This window comes from Coregonus clupeaformis, chromosome 17 (assembly GCF_020615455.1).
Source record: "Coregonus clupeaformis isolate EN_2021a chromosome 17, ASM2061545v1, whole genome shotgun sequence".
Lineage (NCBI taxonomy): Eukaryota > Metazoa > Chordata > Actinopteri > Salmoniformes > Salmonidae > Coregonus > Coregonus clupeaformis.
In genome coordinates, this window is record NC_059208.1 from 15,444,173 (window position 1) to 15,464,565 (window position 20,393).

A 20,393-nucleotide genomic window follows, 5' to 3' on the forward strand; every position below is an offset into this window, starting at 1 on the left:
CATTTATAGTTCAAGTAACTTGGAATGTATTACTAGTAATAAATGTTTGTTTGTTTATTATTCCAAATAAGACAATCCAAGACTTTGGCCCAGACGTTGATGGACTGTCAACAACAAGTCATTTGTCAGTAAGTGCAAGTGGAGGGATACCAGTGCCTGCAGCCCTCTCCGCAAAAAAAGTATCAAACGTGATTGATAATTTACAAAGTAGTCAATGTCTGCAAAAAAATAGGGCGTGTGTGTGCGCGCAGTGTTAAATTGTTGCTGTTACAGTGCCATCTACCAGTACTGTACTATCTTTGACGCGACGTCGCCATCTACTGGATGAAGTAGCCACCTGCAGCATCAAAGATACTTGGCGCTTTGCACAACAAGCAGAACCGCACCCCCTCGCGGCAACTGAAGCGGGACGCTGGTTACTATAGGAACGAATCGCTTGGAGTTTCTCTGTTTATGAGAGACACACACAGGTCGCTCGCTAACTTTACATCGTAGCGAGTAATTATTTCGCTAAATACCTACAACTTCTCATTCCCTCCGTGACACGGTTATTGTCTCGTGAGTAGGAAATTGACTTCTCACTATTGCTTTCAACCATTCTCTTCACTAACAGTAACGTTAGCTAGTAACATTAAACCAAACTGCTAACTTTAGCTAACTAGCATTGTCGTCAAAGACAGTGTCGCACGACCCAGGCTGTAGGTACTAGGCTAGCCACAACTTTGTAAATGTAGCTTTATTAATGTATGGGCATTTCTGTTGTCAACAGGTCAGCCATGAATGCAGAGATAGTTTCCTCACTTCTAACTCAAGAGGTGCCAGCAGGCACTACTGAGACCCCGTATGCTGCAGCAGTTCCGGTGGATCACCTGGACTATGGCTACATTGAGAAATGCACTGACGTGAAATACCTGGGGAAGATTCTGAGGGTGCTAAGGTAAATGGTTCAATCTAAGTGAGAAATGGACAAAAGAGTTGCACAAATAGTGCAACAAAAATTCAGAACTGAAATGGGGATCAATATGCTCTTTTCCTTCCTGATGACTATTATGCCAGCCAAGTGAACATCTCTGTATTATGTTGATAGATGTCATGAAATTCACAGTCAGCCATTTCACTACAGATCTGGAGATGAGGGTATCTATCCCCATCTGATAGAGTTCTGTGAGAGTCGTCTGGAGAGGTTGGACCCAAGAAGCCGTGCCCTCAGAAAGGACAACCCCCCAGCCACCGCTGCCTGCCTCTCTGGAGATGAATGGAGCCAGATCACTGACGAACTCAAGGTGCTGTCCTCACCACACAACGTTGTCTAAAAGTGACCACAAGGTTGTGGGGCCTCACTGTGCCAATGTGACTTTTGTAATCTGTCGTGGACAGACTACGTAAAACATCAAGCATCTGACCAAATTATGCAAGATTTGAGTTCTGGGTTAACAGAGATCAGTGACTTTGTAACAACACTTGGACGTGTCATTGAGACTTTGTATTAGTAGTAATACCATAGTAGTGTAGCAGTAGTACTGCTGTAGACAATGACATGGATACACACGTCCTTATGTACCAGACTTACCTAACATCCACCACACTGTTTCACTGTTACAGAAGTGGGAGAGAGATGCCAAAATGAGTGAAACTGAGCTGAAACAACAATCTTTATTTCATGATCTTGAAAATGATAATGTTCCCCCAGTACGTGGCTCAAGTTGCTCTATTACTCTCAAGCAGGTAAAGTCTCTCTGTTTATGAGGAAATACAATTATTTTGTGTTGTCAGACAATAGTAGAACAATGAGTTGAACTTCATTCTGAATTGTGTTGCAGAATGCCGTTTCAAATGGACAGAAGAAAACTTCACAGAAGAAGGTTCTTCCTCGTAATTATATAGAATGGGACCAGTGAGTCTATAGAAGGTTCTTCCTCCTGAATATATAGAATGGGACCAGTGAGTCTATAGAAGGTTCTTCCTCCTGATGATATAGAATGGGACCAGTGAGTCTATAGAAGGTTCTTCCTCCTGATTATATAGAATGGGACCAGTGAGTCTATAGAAGGTTCTTCCTCCTGATGATATAGAATGGGACCAATGAGTCTATAGAAGATTTTTCCTCCTGATTATATAGAATGGGACCAGTGAGTCTATAGAAGGTTCTTCCTCCTGATTATATAGAATGGGACCAGTGAGTCTATAGAAGGTTCTTCCTCCTGATTATATAGAATGGGACCAGTGAGTCTATAGAAGATTCTTCCTCCTGATTATATAGAATGGGACCAGTGAGTCTATAGAAGGTTCTTCCTCCTGATTATATAGAATGGGACCAGTGAGTCTATAGAAGGTTCTTCCTCCTGATTATATAGAATGGGACCAGTGAGTCTATAGAAGGTTCTTCCTCCTGATTATATAGAATGGGACCAATGAGTGTATAGTTTTTTCCTGCCTTATAATTTGTGTATGGGGTCCTGGAATCATACCTAGACAATATTATCAACGTTATCCCTCTGTATTGCAGGTATGACGTCGACAGGGAGTGTGATAAAATTGATGGAAATGTAACAAAAAAGGATCCCCCCGCAATTATAAACTCTAGATATCTGAAAATCAGGAGCAAAATGAATACAACAGGTGAAATATCTATTTGGTTCCCATTAGACTGTGTCATTAGTGTCTCAGAGATGTTATTTGGTTGTAACGGTTACACAAGTGTAAATATATGAATTGTGTTGTTCAGTTGTTATATCATGAATTCATGCACACTTGCAGTATGTCTTTATTTGACTGTTTTTGCTCCGTAGTCTTGATAGAATGTGTATGTTCTTCTAGCGCTGACTGAGCAGGAGAAAGTCCTCGTTGCCAACCGTGAGAAGGTTAAAGGCAACGAGGCTTTCAAGGCCAACGACTATGAAGAAGCAGTGGTGTATTATTCAAGGTCAGACCCTTTAACTTAACACTAATAGCTGTCTCACTTGGAGGAGTTAGGGATCGTCATTACCGTCAAGCTAAGCTGATGCTAGTATCTTTTAGTGAATGCATATTCAATGGGTTTAATTCCTTTTGTCTTGAGTTCAGCTTTAAACCATAGAGATACATTTATATTCATAGAGATCCTATTCATTTGCTAGAGGGGCTATGTCATAATTCCTTATTCAATGTTTATATTACGCAAACCCTCAGTGAGAAGGTCTTATCCAGTAATCAGTCTCAGTACTGCTAAATGTGGTCCATCTCTCTTCTCTCCATGTCTCCTCCTCACCAGGAGTCTGTCAGTGGTACCAACCGTAGCAGGTTACAACAACAGAGCCCAGTCAGAGATCAACCTGCAGCACTGGCACAATGCCCTCAACGACTGTCAGAAGGCACTGGAGATGGAGCCAGGCAATATGAAAGGTACTGTTCCACTGGAGATGGAGCCAGGCTATATGAAAGGTACTGTTCCACTGGAGATGGAGCAAGGCCATATGAAAGGTACTGTTCCACTGGAGATGGAGCCAGGCTATATGAAAGGTACTGTTCCACTGGAGATGGAGCCAGGCTATATGAAAGGTACTGTTCCACTGGAGATGGAGCCAGGCCATATGAAAGGTACTGTTCCACTGGAGATGGAGCCAGGCTATATGAAAGGTACTGTTCCACTGGAGATGGAGTCAGGCTATATGAAAGGTACTGTTCCACTGGAGATGGAGCCAGGCAATATGAAAGGTACTGTTCCACTGGAGATGGAGCCAGGCTATATGAAAGGTACTGTTCCACTGGAGATGGAGCCAGGCTATATGAAAGGTACTCAACTTCTCCGCTATTTGGTCCCGTATCTACGACGTTGCAACTACGTGAAGCGAACTCGTGGACATGTGCAGATACTGTGTATGACTGGGAAAGAGAAGTCGTGCATCTCGCTCAGATACTGTGTATGTCTGCTAAATGGCATATTATTATTATTATTATTATTATGACTGGGAGAGAGAAGTCGTGCATCTCGCTCAGAGACTGTGTATGACTGGGAGAGAGAAGTCGTGCATCTCGCTCAGAGACTGTGTATGACTGGGAGAGAGAAGTCGTGCATCTCGCTCAGAGACTGTGTATGACTGGGAGAGAGAAGTCGTGCATCTCGCTCAGAGACTGTGTATGACTGGGAGAGAGAAGTCGTGCATCTCGCTCAGAGACTGTGTATGACTGGGAGAGAGAAGTCGTGCATCTCGCTCAGAGACTGTGTATGACTGGGAGAGAGAAGTCGTGCGTCTTGCTCATCTCAATATCTGTGGTGCTGCTGGTGCATCGTCACTTAATTGAGTCTACCTTTCAGAATGACTGGTCTTGTCTATTTAATGTATACGCACAGTTATGAATACTAATATAACCATGCTACATAGGAAACTGCATCACCACATGTGCGTCCAAAATGGCACCCTATTCCCTATATAGTGCACTACTTTTGGCCTGAGTCCTATGGGCCCTGGTTCAAAAATAGTGCACTGAGGAATAAGGTGTGATTTCAAAGCCCATGTCATGTTCCTGGCTGACAGGGCTTTGTAATATTGTGTGTTTTGAAGCTCTGCTCCGCAGGGCCACAGTGCTGAAACAGCAGGGGAACTATCAGATGGCTGCTGAAGACCTGAGGAGCGTACTGCAGGCTGAACCACAGAACATCACTGCTACTGTAAGTGTCTCACACACACACACACACACACACAGCCCAACACACACACACACACACACACACACACACACACACACACACACACACACACACACACACAGACCAACACGGTGTGTTGGAGTTACTGTATCAACCATTCTGTTCCCTCCACAAAATGAATGACAGCATCAGGTCTCCTGTTTATTCAATAGACGGTACTGTAGTGACCATCAGGTCTCCTGTTTATTCAATAGATAGTACTGTAGTGACCATCAGGTCTCCTGTTTATTCAATAGATAGTACTGTAGTGACCATCAGGTCTCCTGTTTATTCAATATATAGATAGTACTGTAGTGACCATCAGGTCTCCTGTTTATTCAATAGATAGTACTGTAGTGACCATCAGGTCTCCTGTTTATTCAATAGATAGATAGTACTGTAGTGACCATCAGGTCTCCTGTTTATTCAATAGACGGTACTGTAGTGACCATCAGGTCTCCTGTTTATTCAATAGACGGTACTGTAGTGACCATCAGGTCTTCTGTTTATTCAATAGACGGTACTGTAGTGACCATCAGGTCTCCTGTTTATTCAATAGACGGTACTGTAGTGACCATCAGGTCTCCTGTTTATTCAATAGATAGTACTGTAGTGACCATCAGGTCTCCTGTTTATCCAATAGATAGTACTGTAGTGACCATCAGGTCTCCTGTTTATTCAATAGATAGTACTGTAGTGACCATCAGGTCTCCTGTTTATTCAATAGACGGTACTGTAGTGACCATCAGGTCTCCTGTTTATTCAATAGATAGTACTGTAGTGACCATCAGGTCTCCTGTTTATTCAATAGACGGTACTGTAGTGACCATCAGGTCTCCTGTTTATTCAATAGACGGTACTGTAGTGACCATCAGGTCTCCTGTATATTCAATAGATAGTACTGTAGTGACCATCAGGTCTCCTGTTTATTCAATAGACGGTACTGTAGTGACCATCAGGTCTCCTGTTTATTCAATAGACGGTACTGTAGTGACCATCAGGTCTCCTGTTTATTCAATAGATAGATAGTACTGTAGTGACCATCAGGTCTCCTGTTTATTCAATAGGCGGTACTTTAGTGACCATCAGGTCTCCTGTTTATTCAATAGACGGTACTGTAGTGACCATCAGGTCTCCTGTTTATTCAATAGACGGTACTGTAGTGACCATCAGGTCTCCTGTATATTCAATAGATAGTACTGTAGTGACCATCAGGTCTCCTGTTTATTCAATATACGGTACTGTAGTGACCATCAGGTCTCCTGTTTATTCAATAGATAGATAGTACTGTAGTGACCATCAGGTCTCCTGTTTATTCAATAGACGGTACTGTAGTGACCATCAGGTCTCCTGTTTATTCAATAGATAGATAGTACTGTAGTGACCATCAGGTCTCCTGTTTATTCAATAGATAGTACTGTAGTGACCATCAGGTCTCCTGTTTATTCAATAGATAGTACTGTAGTGACCATCAGGTCTCCTGTTTATTCAATAGATAGTACTGTAGTGACCATCAGGTCTCCTGTTTATTCAATAGATAGTACTGTAGTGACCATCAGGTCTCCTGTTTATTCAATAGATAGTACTGTAGTGACCTGGAATGATGGATATGGAGTTGACTTATCTTCAGTCGTGTCACATTTCAAAGGAACATTAAGTCTTGAATAGTATGGACTGTTACTACTGTTAAATCACCTGTCTTCATCTGCATAACATGTTGTTTGACTATGTTTGCATTGAATCTAATGGAACAATAGAATGAACTATTTTCAGGTCTTCTGTTCTGATTTTCCTTCACACATCCTGGCCCACAGAAACTTCTGGTTGAGGTGGATAAGAAACTAAACCAGTGTCAACCGGAGAAGGAACGTAAAAGCAAGAAGATCGTCATTCAGGAAGTGGAGAATGAGCAAGGGGAAGACCAGAGAGGTGAGTGACTGATCACTTCCCTGCTTAGTGAGAGGTGAGTGACTGATCACTTCCCTGCTTAGTGAGAGGCGAGTGACTGATCACTTCCCTGCTTAGTGAGAGGTGAGTGACTGATCACTTCCCTGCTTAGTGAGAGGTGAGTGACTGATCACTCCCTACTTAGTGAGAGGTGAGTGACTGATCACTTCCCTGCTTAGTGAGAGGTGAGTGACTGATCACTTCCCTGCTTAGTGAGAGGTGAGTGACTGATCACTTCCCTGCTTAGTGAGAGGTGAGTGACTGATCACTTCCCTGCTTAGTGAGAGGTGAGTGACTGATCACTTCCCTACTTAGTGAGAGGTGAGTGACTGATCACATCCCTGCTTAGTGAGAGGTGAGTGACTGATCACTTCCCTGCTTAGTGAGAGGTGAGTGACTGATCACTTCCCTGCTTAGTGAGAGGTGAGTGACTGATCACTTCCCTGCTTAGTGAGAGGTGAGTAACTGATCACTTCCCTGCTTAGGGAGAGGTGAGTGACTGATCACATCCCTACTTAGTGAGTGGTGAGTGACTGATCACTTCCCTACTTAGTGAGAGGTGAGTGACTGATCACTTCCCTGCTTAGTGAGAGGCGAGTGTCTGATCACTTCCCTGCTTAGTGAGAGGCGAGTTACTGATCACTTCCCTATTTAGTGAGAGGCGAGTGTCTGATCACTTCCCTGCTTAGTGAGAGGTGAGTGTCTGATCACTTCCCTGCTTAGTGAGAGGTGAGTGACTGATCACTTCCCTACTTAGTGAGAGGTGAGTGACTGATCACTCCCTACTTAGTGAGATTGAACCATTATACCTCCCAAGTCAATCAGTACTGAGCTTAAAGTGACTGACCTCCAGCCCAGTCCTGGAGACCACCAGTTGGTTTATATGATATGGTCATTGTCACGCGTGCTGTAGGTGGGTGTAGTGGTGGAATCAAACGCAGGACACCGAAGTATAGTCCAACAGACTTTAGTAACTCTCCAACAAGGAAATTACGAGAACACTTGCCCGTAGGCGAAATAACGCACGAAGGCGCACAAAACAAATGCGCACTACACAGGTGCGTAAACACTCCACGCAGTGGAGGGAAGCTCAACCGAGCGAAATAGCGAACATCAGCCCTACACACGACAGACAAAAATCAATAACACACAACACCTGACAAACACAACGAGAACTAAATAGGACACTAATGACACTAAATGAAAACAGGTGTGACAACAATCAGACAAAAGCAAACGAACATGAAACATACAACGGTGGCAGCTAGTATTCCGGAGACAACGACGCCGAAGCCTGCCCGAACAAGGGAGAGAGGCAGCCTCGGCCGAAACCGTGACAGTACCCCCCCTTGACGCGCGGCCCAGACGTGCGCCGACTCCGGCCTCGGGGGACGACCCCGGAGGACGCGGAGCAGGGTGCGTCGGGTGCCCACGATGGAATTCCGTCAGGAGAGACGGGTCCAAAATGTCTCTCCTCGGCACCCAGCACCGCTCCTCCGGACCGTACCCCTCCCACTCCACTAGATACTGGAGACCCCCATCCGATGTCTCGAATCCAAGATGGACCTCACGGAGTACGCCGGTGCCCCCTCGATGTCCAATGGGGGCGGAGGAGTCTCCCTGATCTCACTTTCTTGGAGTGGGCCAGCTACCACCGGCCTGAGAAGGGACACATGGAACGAGGGGTTAATACTTTTATATTCAACAGGTAGCTGTAATTTATAACACACCTCGTTCAACCTTCCCAGGACTTTAAATGGCCCTACAAACCGCCGACCCAGTTTCCGACAGGGCAGGCGGAGGGGCAGGTTCCTGGTAGAGAGCCAGACTCGATCACCAGGTGCGTACACCGGTCCCTCACTGCGGTGGAGATCGGCGCTCGCCTTATGACGTCGGAGGGCCCGCTGCAGGTGGACGTGTGCAGCGTTCCATGTCTCCTCCGAGCGCCTCGCCCACTCATCCACCGCAGGAGCCTCGATCTGGCTCTGCTGCCAGGGTGCCAGAACCGGCTGGTAACCTAACACACATTGGAAAGGGGTTAGGTTAGTGGAGGAATGGCGTAGGGGAATTCTGGGCCATTTCGGCCCAGGGAACGTACCTGCCCACTCCTCCGGCCGGTCCTGGCAGTATGTTCTAAGAAACCTGCCCACATCCTGGTTTACACGTTCCACCTGCCCATTACTCTCCGGGTGGTAACCCGAGGTGAGGCTCACCGAGACCCCCAACCGCTCCATAAAGGCCCTCCAGACTCTGGAGGTAAATTGGGGACCTCGATCAGACACAATATCCTCGGGTACCCCGTAGTGCCGGAACACATGGGTGAATAGGGCTTCGGCAGTTTGCAGGGCGGTAGGAAGGCCCGGCATGGGGAGCAAACGACAGGCCTTAGAAAACCGGTCCACAACGACCAGTATAGTGGTATTCCCCTGTGAAGGAGGAAGGTCAGTAAGGAAATCCACCGAGAGGTGGGACCATGGTCGTTGTGGCACGGGCAGGGGTAGTAACTTACCCCTAGGCAGATGTCTAGGCGCCTTACACTGGGCGCACACCGAGCAGGAGGAAACATAAACCCTCACATCCCTTGCCAACGTGGGCCACCAGTACTTGGCACTAAGACAGTGCACTGTCCGGCCGATACCCGGATGTCCAGAGGAGGGTGACGTGTAAGCCCAATAGATCAATCGATCCCGAACCTCGAGCGGAACGTACTTCCGACCCTCCGGGCACTGTGGTGGACTAGGGTCGGTGCGTAACGCCCGCTCGAGCTCAGCATCGACCTCCCACACTACCGGTGCCACCAGACACGACTCCGGCAGTATGGGAGTGGGCTCCACGGACCTCTCCTCCGTGTCATACCGCCGAGACAGCGCATCTGCCTTACCGTTCTGGGACCCAGGGATGTACGTGATCTTAAACGTAAACCGGGTCAAAAACATATTCCATCTAGCCTGCCGAGGGTTTAGCCTCCTCGCTGCCCGGATGTACTCCAGGTTACGGTGGTCCGTCAAAATGAGGAAAGGGTGTTGAGCCCCCTCAAGCCAGTGCCTCCACACCTTTAGGGGCCTGTACCACGGCTAACAGCTCCCTGTCCCCTACGTCATAGTTTCGCTCCGCCGGACTGAGCTTCTTAGAATAAAAAGCACAGGGGCGGAGTTTAGGTGGCGCGCCTGATCTTTGTGAAAGCACGGCTCCTATACCGGCCTCAGACGCGTCCACCTCTACCTGAAATGGTAAAGAGGGATCCGGATGCGCCAGCACTGGAGCCGAGGTAAACAGGTCCTTCAGCCTCCCAAATGCCCTGTCCGCCTCGGCAGACCACTGCAGACGCACCGGGCCCCCTTCAAGAGAGACGTGATGGGAGCTGCCACCTGTCCAAAACCCCGGATAAACCTCCGGTAGTAATTCGCAAACCCCAAAAACTGCTGCACCTCCTTCACAGTGGTTGGTGTTTGCCAATTACGCTACGGCTGACACCCGGTCTACCTCCATCTTCACCCCTGACGCAGACAACTGATACCCCCAAAAAGGAGACAGACTCCTGGAAAAACAGACACTTCTCTGCCTTAACATACAGGTCGTGCTCCACCAGCCTCCGCAACACTCTGCGCACCAGGGCCACATGCTCGACACGGGTAGGCGAGTACACGAGAATGTCATCTATGTACACCACGACCCCCTGCCCCTGCATGTCCCTGAAGATCTCATCCACGAATGATTGGAAAACTGACGGAGCGTTCATCAACCCGTATGGCATGACAAGATACTCGTAATGGCCCGAGGTGGTACTAAAGGCTGTCTTCCATTCATCGCCCTCCCTGATGCGCACCAAGTTGTACGCGCTCCTGAGATCTAATTTAGTGAAGAAACGCGCCCCATGCAAGGACTCAGTCATGGTCGCAATCAGCGGGAGTGGATAACTGTACTTCACCGTGATCTGATTGAGACCACGGTAATCAATACATGGGCGCAAACCACCATCCTTCTTCTTCACAAAAAAGAAACTCGAGGATGCAGGGGAAGTGGAAGGCCGTATGTATCCTTGTCTCAGAGATTCGTCTATGTAAGTCTCCATAGCTTTCTTCTCCTCCTGAGACAGAGGATACACATGGCTCCGTGGGAGCGCAGCTCCTGCCTGGAGGTCTATCGCACAATCTCCCTGCCTATGGGGCGGCAACTGCGTTGCCCTCGACTTACTAAACGCAGATAGCCAAATCCCCATACTCAGGGGGAACGTGCAATGCGGGCACCTGGTTTGGACTCTCCACCGAGGTAGCCCCTACGGAAACGCCTAAACATCTACCCACACACTGGGCAGACCACTCCATCAGAGCCCTCTCCTGCCACGAAATAGATGGGTTATGGGTACTCAACCAGGGCATGCCCAGCACCACCGGATACGCAGGAGAGTCAATCAGAAATAGCTGAATCATCTCCTGATGACCCCCTGCGCACACATCCTAAGTGGCGCAGTGACCTCCCTGATCAAGCCCGCACCCAACGGACGGCTATCTAGGGCATGAACGGGGAAAGGGACATCAACAGGAAGAAGGGGAATCCCTAAAGCTAAACAAAATTTCTTATCAATAAAATTCCCAGCCGCGCCTGAATCTACCAGCGCCTTATGCTGGGAATGAGGTGCTACCTGTGGAAAACTCACAGGCAAACAGAAATGTGCAATAGAGATCTCTGGGTGAGTGGGGCGCCTACTCACCTGGAAGGAATCCCCAGTGCGGGACCTGTCGTCCTCTCCCCTAGGAGGCCATCCCCAGCACCTAGCCGCGGTGTGTCCTCCCCGACCACAGTTGGTGCAGGGGATGGACCCCCTAGTAAGCCGACCCCTCCTCTCTCTAGCGCCAGCACCCCCGAGCTCCATGGGACACGGCTCGGAGGCGCTGGAGGATGAAATGGACGGACCCCCCTCGGAACGTCCGCGGGTAGCTAGTAGGTTATCCAGCCTGATGGACATGTCGACCAACTGGTCGAACGAGAGGCTGGTGTCCCTACAAGCCAGCTCCCGACGGATGTCCTCTCGTAGACTACACCTGTAGTGATCGACGAGAGCCCGATCATTCCACCCTGCATCTGCCGCTAGAGTACGGAATTCGAGGGCGAACTCTTGCGCACTCCTCCTCCCCTGCCGGAGGAAGACCAGACGCTCCCCGCCGCTTCCCCTCCGGGGGATGGTCAAACACCGCCCTGAAGCGGCGGGAGAACTCGTCGTACGTGATGGTGTCGCGTCGATCCTCCTCCACTCCGCGTTGGCCCATTCCAATGCCTTCCCGGAAAGGCAGGAGATCAGGGTGGACACGCTCTCATGTCCCGAGGGCGCCGGGTGCACGGTGGCCAGGTACAGCTCCACCTGGAGAAGGAATCCTGACACCCGGCCGCAGTTCCATCGTAGGACCTCGGGAGCGAGAGTCGGACTCCTCGGGGTTCCGGTGCTGGAATGGGCGGACTGGCCGATGGTGCTGGCAGGGAGGGGTGGCGGTGGAGGCGTTCCCCAGCCTCGAATGGTGGTGATCACCTCCTGCAGTGCGGTCCCCATCTGCAGGATCTGGTCCCGTTGTTCCCGAACCTGGTCCTCCAGCGTCGTCTGGGCTGCTGCGGCTCCGGCTGATTCCATTTTAAGGTGTGTTATTCTGTCACGCGTGCTGTAGGTGGGTGTAGTGGTGGAATCAAACGCAGGACACCGAAGTATAGTCCAACAGACTTTAGTAACTCTCCAACAAGGAAATTACGAGAACACTTGCCCGTGAGGCGAAATAACGCACGAAGGCGCACAAAACAAATGCGCACTACACAGGTGCGTAAACACTCCACGCAGTGGAGGGAAGCTCAACCGAGCGAAATAGCGAACATCAGCCCTACACACGACAGACAAAAATCAATAACACACAACACCTGACAAACACAACGAGAACTAAATAGGACACTAATGACACTAAATGAAAACAGGTGTGACAACAATCAGACAAAAGCAAACGAACATGAAACATACAACGGTGGCAGCTAGTATTCCGGAGACAACGAACGCCGAAGCCTGCCCGAACAAGGGAGAGAGGCAGCCTCGGCCGAAACCGTGACAGTCATTGACCTGGAGTAGCCTACTCTACAGGCCCTGTACTGTGGTGGACAGTCTGTCACCAGTCAGTCAACATCAAACTGACTGTTCTATAAAACAACATGCAGATGAGTCACAATTCAACAGTCAGAAAACCAACTCCACCCATTTTCTCATGTTTCTATTACAACAGAAAAATGCAAATGAAAGTCTAAGCAAATTATTATTTATTTATTTTTATTTAACCTTTATTTACCTAGGCAAGTCAGTTAAAAACAAATTCTTATTTACAATGACGGCCTACCAAAAGGCAAAAGGCCTCCTGCGGGGACGGGGGCTGGGATAGAAAATAACAATATAGGAGAAAACACATCACGACAAGAGAGACACCACAACACTACATAAAGAGAGACCTAAGACAACAACACAGCATGGCAGCAACACATCACGACAAGAGAGACACCACAACACTACATAAAGAGAGACCTAAGACAACAACACAGCATGGCAGCAACACATCACGACAAGAGAGACACCACAACACTACATAAAGAGAGACCTAAGACAACAACACAGCATGGCAGCAACACATCACGACAAGAGAGACACCACAACACTACATAAAGAGAGACCTAAGACAACGACACAGCATGGCAGCAACACATCACGACAAGAGAGACTCCACAACACTACATAAAGAGAGACCTAAGACAACGACACAGCATGGCAGCAACACATCACAACAAGAGAGACACCACAACACTACATAAAGAGAGACCTAAGACAACAACACAGCATGGCAGCAACACATCACGACAAGAGAGACACCACAACACTACATAAAGAGAGACCTAAGACAACAACACAGCATGGCAGCAACACATCACGACAAGAGAGACACCACAACACTACATAAAGAGAGACCTAAGACAACAACACAGCATGGCAGCAACACATCACGACAAGAGAGACACCACAACACTACATAAAGAGAGACCTAAGACAACAACACAGCATGGCAGCAACACATCACGACAAGAGAGACACCACAACACTACATAAAGAGAGACCTAAGACAACAACACAGCATGGCAGCAACACATTACGACAAGAGAGACACCACAACACTACATAAAGAGAGACCTAAGACAACAACACAGCATGGCAGCAACACATCACGACAAGAGAGACACCACAACACTACATAAAGAGAGACCTAAGACAACAACACAGCATGGCAGCAACACATCACGACAAGAGAGACACCACAACACTACATAAAGAGAGACCTAAGACAACAACACAGCATGGCAGCAACACATCACGACAAGAGAGACACCACAACACTACATAAAGAGAGACCTAAGACAACAACACAGCATGGCAGCAACACATCACGACAAGAGAGACACCACAACACTACATAAAGAGAGACCTAAGACAACAACACAGCATGGCAGCAACACATCACGACAAGAGAGACACCACAACACTACATAAAGAGAGAACTAAAACAACAACATCGCATGGCAGCAACACATGACAACACAGCATGGTAGCAACACCACATGACAACAACATGGCAGCAGCACAACATGGCAGCAGCACAAAACATGGTACAAACATTATTGGGCACAGACAACAGCACAAAGGGCAAGAAGGTAGAGACAACAATACATCACGCGAAGCAGCCACAACTGTCAGTAAGAGTGTCCATGAATGATTCTTTGAATGAAGAGATGGAGATAAAACTAGAGAGAGTGAAAAATATGTATTAACATGAGAAGGAGAAATAGGTGTTTTAGTTGTTCCTTTTCCCTGTCTGAGAAACAGCCCACCAAGTGTTTAATCAGATAAGATGATGACTGATCCTAGACCTACTAAACAAAGAGGTTATTATACTACAATAAGACTGCTGGCTGGCTGGCTGGTGACACTGATGTAGTGTTACTAACTAACTAACTGATTGAGAATCATTATCAATACCACCCAGACAGACCTGAGAGCCTGCTGCATTCTCCAAACACCAGATCTGTCTTGTTTTACCTCAGAGAGCTGCTGTGGGTTAGTGCTGTGGGTTAGTGTCTGGCTGTGGGTTAGTGATGTGGGTTAGTGCTGTGGGTTAGTGCTGTGGGTTAGTGTCTGGCTGTGGGTTAGTGCTGTGGGTTAGTGATGTGAGTTAGTGCTGTGGGTTAGTGTCTGGTTGTGGGTTAGTGCTGTGGGTTATTCCTGCTGCATTCTCCAAACACCAGATCTGTCTTGTTTTACCTCAGAGAGATGCTGTGGGTTAGTGCTGTGGGTTAGTGTCTGGCTGTGGGTTAGTGATGTGGGTTAGTGCTGTGGGTTAGTGCTGTGGGTTAGTGTCTGGCTGTGGGTTAGTGCTGTGGGTTAGTGATGTGAGTTAGTGCTGTGGGTTAGTGTCTGGTTGTGGGTTAGTGCTGTGGGTTATTCCTGCTGCATTCTCCAAACACCAGATCTGTCTTGTTTTACCTCAGAGAGCTGCTGTGGGTTAGTGTCTGGCTGTGGGTTAGTGCTGTGGGTTAGTGCTGTGGGTTAGTGCTATGGGTTAATGTCTAGCTGTGGGTTAGTGATGTGGGTTAGTGTCTGGCTGTGGGTTAGTGCTGTGGGTTAGTGATGTGAGTTAGTGCTGTGGGTTAGTGTCTGGTTGTGGGTTAGTGCTGTGGGTTATTCCTGCTGCATTCTCCAAACACCAGATCTGTCTTGTTTTACCTCAGAGAGATGCTGTGGGTTAGTGCTGTGGGTTAGTGCTGTGGGTTAGTGCTATGGGTTAATGTCTAGCTGTGGGTTAGTGATGTGGGTTAGTGATGTGAGTTAGTGCTGTGGGTTAGTGTCTGGCTGTGGGTTAGTGTCTGGCTGTGGGTTAGTGTTTGGCTGTGGGTTAGTGTCTGGCTGTGTGTATGTTGGTTAGTGTTTGTCTGTGTGTCTGTGTTGTGGGTTAGTGTTTGGCTGTGTGTCTGTTGGTTAGTGTTTGTCTGTGTGTCTGTGGGTTAGTGTTTGGCTGTGTGTCTGTTGGTTAGTGTTTGGCTGTGTGTCTGTTGGTTAGTGTTTGTCTGTGTCTGTGTTGGGTTAGTGTTTGGCTGTGTGTCTGTTGGTTAGTGTTTGGCTGTGTGTCTGTTGGTTAGTGTTTGGCTGTGTGTCTGTGGGTTAGTGTTTGGCTGTGTGTCTGTTGGTTAGTGTTTGGCTGTGTGTCTGTGGGTTAGTGTTTGTCTGTGTGTCTGTTGGTTAGTGTTTGGCTGTGTGTCTGTGGGTTAGTGTTTGTCTGTGTGTCTGTTGCTTAGTGTTTGGCTGTGTGTCTGTTGGTTAGTGTTTGGCTGTGTGTCTGTGGGTTAGTGTTTGTCTGTGTGTCTGTTGCTTAGTGTTTGGCTGTGTGTCTGTTGGTTAGTGTTTGGCTGTGTGTCTGTGGGTTAGTGTTTGGCTGTGTGTCTGTGGGTTAGTGTTTGGCTGTGTATCTGTGCTGTGGTAGCTAACTCAACCCCCCACTGTAAACCCCTGACTGGGGATTTGTTCTCTAATCCAGCAGTCAAATCCCTCATGCTAATGGTTGCTGTGTAGATCATGATGTTATAAAGCCTCAGTGAGCTGTGTTATCGCAGGGTGAGGTACAGCTTCATCACATCCTACTGACTATCTACCATTTTCCCCTAGCCCCTGTCTCAGTAACATGACATCCTACTGACTATCTACCATCCCAACCCCCCTAGCCCCTGTCTCAGTAACATGACATCCTACTGACTATCTACCATTTCCCCCTAGCCCCTGTCTCAGTAACATGACATCCTACTGACTATCTACCATTTCCCCCTAGCCCCTGTCTCAGTAACATGACATCCTACTGACTATCTACCATTTCCCCCTAGCCCCTGTCTCAGTAACATGACATCCTACTGACTATCTACCATTTCCCCCTAGCCCCTGTCTCAGTAACATGACATCCTACTGACTATCTACCATTTCCCCCTAGCCCCTGTCTCAGTAACATGACATCCTACTGACTATCTACCATTTCCCCCTAGCCCCTGTCTCAGTAACATGACATCCTACTGACTATCTACCATTTCCCCCTAGCCCCTGTCTCAGTAACATGACATCCTACTGACTATCTACCATCCCAACCCCCTAGCCCCTGTCTCAGTAACATGACATCCTACTGACTATCTACCATTTCCCCCTAGCCCCTGTCTCAGTAACATGACATCCTACTGACTATCTACCATTTCCCCCTAGCCCCTGTCTCAGTAACATGACATCCTACTGACTATCTACCATTTCCCCCTAGCCCCTGTCTCAGTAACATGACATCCTACTGACTATCTACCATTTCCCCCTAGCCCCTGTCTCAGTAACATGACATCCTACTGACTATCTACCATTTCCCCCTAGCCCCTGTCTCAGTAACATGACATCCTACTGACTATCTACCATTTCCCCCTAGCCCCTGTCTCAGTAACATGACATCCTACTGACTATATACCATTCCCCCTAGCCCCTGTCTCAGTAACATGACATCCTACTGACTATATACCATTCCCCCCTAGCCCCTGTCTCAGTAACATGACATCCTACTGACTATCTACCATTTCCCCCTAGCCCCTGTCTCAGTAACATGACATCCTACTGACTATATACCATTCCCCACCCCCTAGCCCCTGTCTCAGTAACATGACATCCTACTGACTATATACCATTTCCCCCTAGCCCCTGTCTCAGTAACATGACATCCTACTGACTATCTACCATTTCCCCCTAGCCCCTGTCTCAGTAACATGACATCCTACTGACTATATACCATTCCCCCCCTAGCCCCTGTCTCAGTAACATGACATTCTACAGACTAGATAGTGTCTGTGTGTGTGGTTGTTTTCCACCCCTCCCCCTCTAACTGCATCACTAACAGCTTGCTGGGCTGCCTGCTAGAGCGAGAGAGGCTTCCTGGAACTCCCTTTCAAGTGGCTTTGCCTCTACCAACCCCTCCCCCACTGTGATGTAACCACTGACTGCATCCTGTGGGTGTGTCCTGTGCTTGGCAGCTTGTCCGGTTGAGCCCAGCGAGGCTGTGGGAGGGGAGAGTGCTGCTGCTGCTCCTGCCGAGAGAGGAGACATGGGGAATGCTCAGAAGAAGCCCCACGGCAGAGGTGGGGAAGGGGTCCCCAGCCCGCACACAGACCACAATTCACACGGAGCCCACTGGAGAAACCGGGGAGGCAATGCAGAGAAGTACAAGGTGAACCAGCAGGATTCGGCGTCGGACAAGGGTCTGTGGAACGGAGCTCAGGGCTCTGGCAGGAGTGACTCTAAGGAAGCCAGGCCGGCTGGGGAAGACGGAAGCAACCTTGACGCCCCTTGTGGGGCCCTGCCCCCACCGCTGGCCCGGCTCAAGAATGAGGGAAACCTGTTCTTTAAGAATGGACAGTTTGCTGATGCACTGGACAAATACTCACAGGCCATCACCGGCTTCACAGACTCAGGTAGGTTTTCAGTATTATGGTGTTGTGTTGGGCTTTGTTTTACTAATAGCTCACATTCATCGAGAGTTGTGATGTATAATACCTTAGTTAGTGAGACAGGCTATTCAAATTGCATATTCGTTTTGTGTTCATCCTACATTTTCCATGGACATTCCCCAAAACAACCTATGTTCCAATCTAGCAACTAATGCCACTGCTTTAGTATTTCACAAGGTTAAATCAGTCCATTGTTACAGCATTGTTTTATGGCATACCACTATTGGCAGCTAGTGCTTTCAGTAAGTGGTTACAGCACACCAAACGTTAGCACATATTGCAGTAATAAAACAGCTAACCTCTGTAACAGCAATGTTATTCTCATCACTGTATCACATCAGATGATAGTGCAACATATATGTCATTACAGCAGCATTTAGCCAGTCAGTGTGATATGATTTCATCAGATGATAGTGCAACATATCACTACAGCAGCATTTAGCCAGTCAGTGTGATATGATTTCATCAGATGATAGTGCAACATATATGTTATTACAGCAGCATTTAGCCAGTCAGTGTGATATGATTTCATCAGATGATAGTGCAACATATATGTCATTACAGCAGCATTTAGCCAGTCAGTGTGATATGATTTCATCAGATGATAGTGCAACATATGTCACTACAGCAGCATTTAGCCAGTCAGTGTGATATGATTTCATCAGATGATAGTGCAACATATATGTCATTACAGCAGCATTTAGCCAGTCAGTGTGATATGATTTCATCAGATGATAGTGCAACATATATGTCATTACAGCAGCATTTAGCCAGTCAGTGTGATATGATTTCATCAGATGATAGTTCAACATATATGTCATTACAGCAGCATTTAGCCAGTCAGTGTGATATGATTTCATCAGATGATAGTGCAACATATATGTCATTACAGCAGCATTTAGCCAGTCAGTGTGATATGATTTCATCAGATGATAGTGCAACATATATGTTATTACAGCAGCATTTAGCCAGTCAGTGTGATTTGATTTAATCAGATGATAGTTCAACATATATGTCACTACAGCAGCATTTAGCCAGTCAGTGTGATATGATTTCATCAGATGATAGTGCAACATATGTCACTACAGCAGCATTTAGCCAGTCAGTGTGATTTTATTTCATCAGATGATAGTTCAACATATATGTCATTACAGCAGCATTTAGCCAGTCAGTGTGATATGATTTCATCAGATGATAGTGCAACATATATGTCATTACAGCAGCATTTAGCCAGTCAGTGTGATATGATTTCATCAGATGATAGTGCAACATATGTCATTACAGCAGCATTTAGCCAGTCAGTGTGATATGATTTCATCAGATGATAGTGCAACATATGTCACTACAGCAGCATTTAGCCAGTCAGTGTGATTTTATTTCATCAGATGATAGTGCAACATATATGTCATTACAGCAGCATTTAGCCAGTCAGTGTGATTTGATTTCATCAGATGATAGTGCAACATATATGTCACTACAGCAGCATTTAGCCAGTCAGTGTGATATGATTTCATCAGATGATAGTGCAACATATATGTTATTACAGCAGCATTTAGCCAGTCAGTGTGATTTGATTTAATCAGATGATAGTTCAACATATATGTCACTACAGCAGCATTTAGCCAGTTATTGTGATATGATTTCATCAGATGATAGTGCAACATATGTCACTACAGCAGCATTTAGCCAGTCAGTGTGATTTGATTTCATCAGATGATAGTGCAACATATGTCACTACAGCAGCATTTAGCCAGTCAGTGTGATTTGATTTCATCAGATGATAGTGCAACATATATGTCATTACAGCAGCATTTAACCAGTCAGTGTGATATGATTTCAGTTCAGATGTGTACTCCTGATTCATTAAAACATCCAGGTACAGAGTAGCATAGTCACTCATCACAATAGTGGTTGGTTATTTGCAGTATGTCTGGAGTTAAGCCATACCCTTGACAGGCAGAAAGGCAGACAGGCTCAGGTCCTCTCAGGTCAAGTGACTTCTGACCACTCACTGTGAAATTGAATTTGGTGTTGGGGGCGGCGACTGACTGGCTGACTGACTGGCTGGCTGACTGGCTAACTGACTGGCTGACAGACTGACTGACTGACTGACTGGCTAACTGACTGGCTAACTGACTGGCTGACTGACTGGCTGACTGCAGTAGTAAATCTCCTCTGACTGACTAAAGAAACTGCT

General features: G+C 47.3%; 1 protein-coding gene across 2 annotated transcripts in view; it reads left to right on the top strand.

Moving 5' to 3' along the window:
• The first annotated feature begins 442 nt into the window (after nucleotides 1-442).
• LOC121585960 (sperm-associated antigen 1) overlaps nucleotides 443-20,393 on the top strand; it is a 46,567-nt gene continuing 26,616 nt past the window's right edge. The window contains exons 1-11 of one of the 2 annotated variants that reach the window (XM_045226116.1): nucleotides 443-558; nucleotides 770-937; nucleotides 1,124-1,283; nucleotides 1,603-1,725; nucleotides 1,821-1,894; nucleotides 2,507-2,619; nucleotides 2,818-2,923; nucleotides 3,251-3,381; nucleotides 4,542-4,648; nucleotides 6,481-6,595; nucleotides 17,723-18,160. In XM_045226116.1, coding sequence (XP_045082051.1) covers nucleotides 777-937; nucleotides 1,124-1,283; nucleotides 1,603-1,725; nucleotides 1,821-1,894; nucleotides 2,507-2,619; nucleotides 2,818-2,923; nucleotides 3,251-3,381; nucleotides 4,542-4,648; nucleotides 6,481-6,595; nucleotides 17,723-18,160 — 1,528 coding nt within the window. In that variant the 5' untranslated portion in view covers nucleotides 443-558; nucleotides 770-776. The remainder of the gene's footprint in view (nucleotides 559-769; nucleotides 938-1,123; nucleotides 1,284-1,602; nucleotides 1,726-1,820; nucleotides 1,895-2,506; nucleotides 2,620-2,817; nucleotides 2,924-3,250; nucleotides 3,382-4,541; nucleotides 4,649-6,480; nucleotides 6,596-17,722; nucleotides 18,161-20,393) is intronic. The other variant, XM_045226117.1, reaches the window with a different exon arrangement.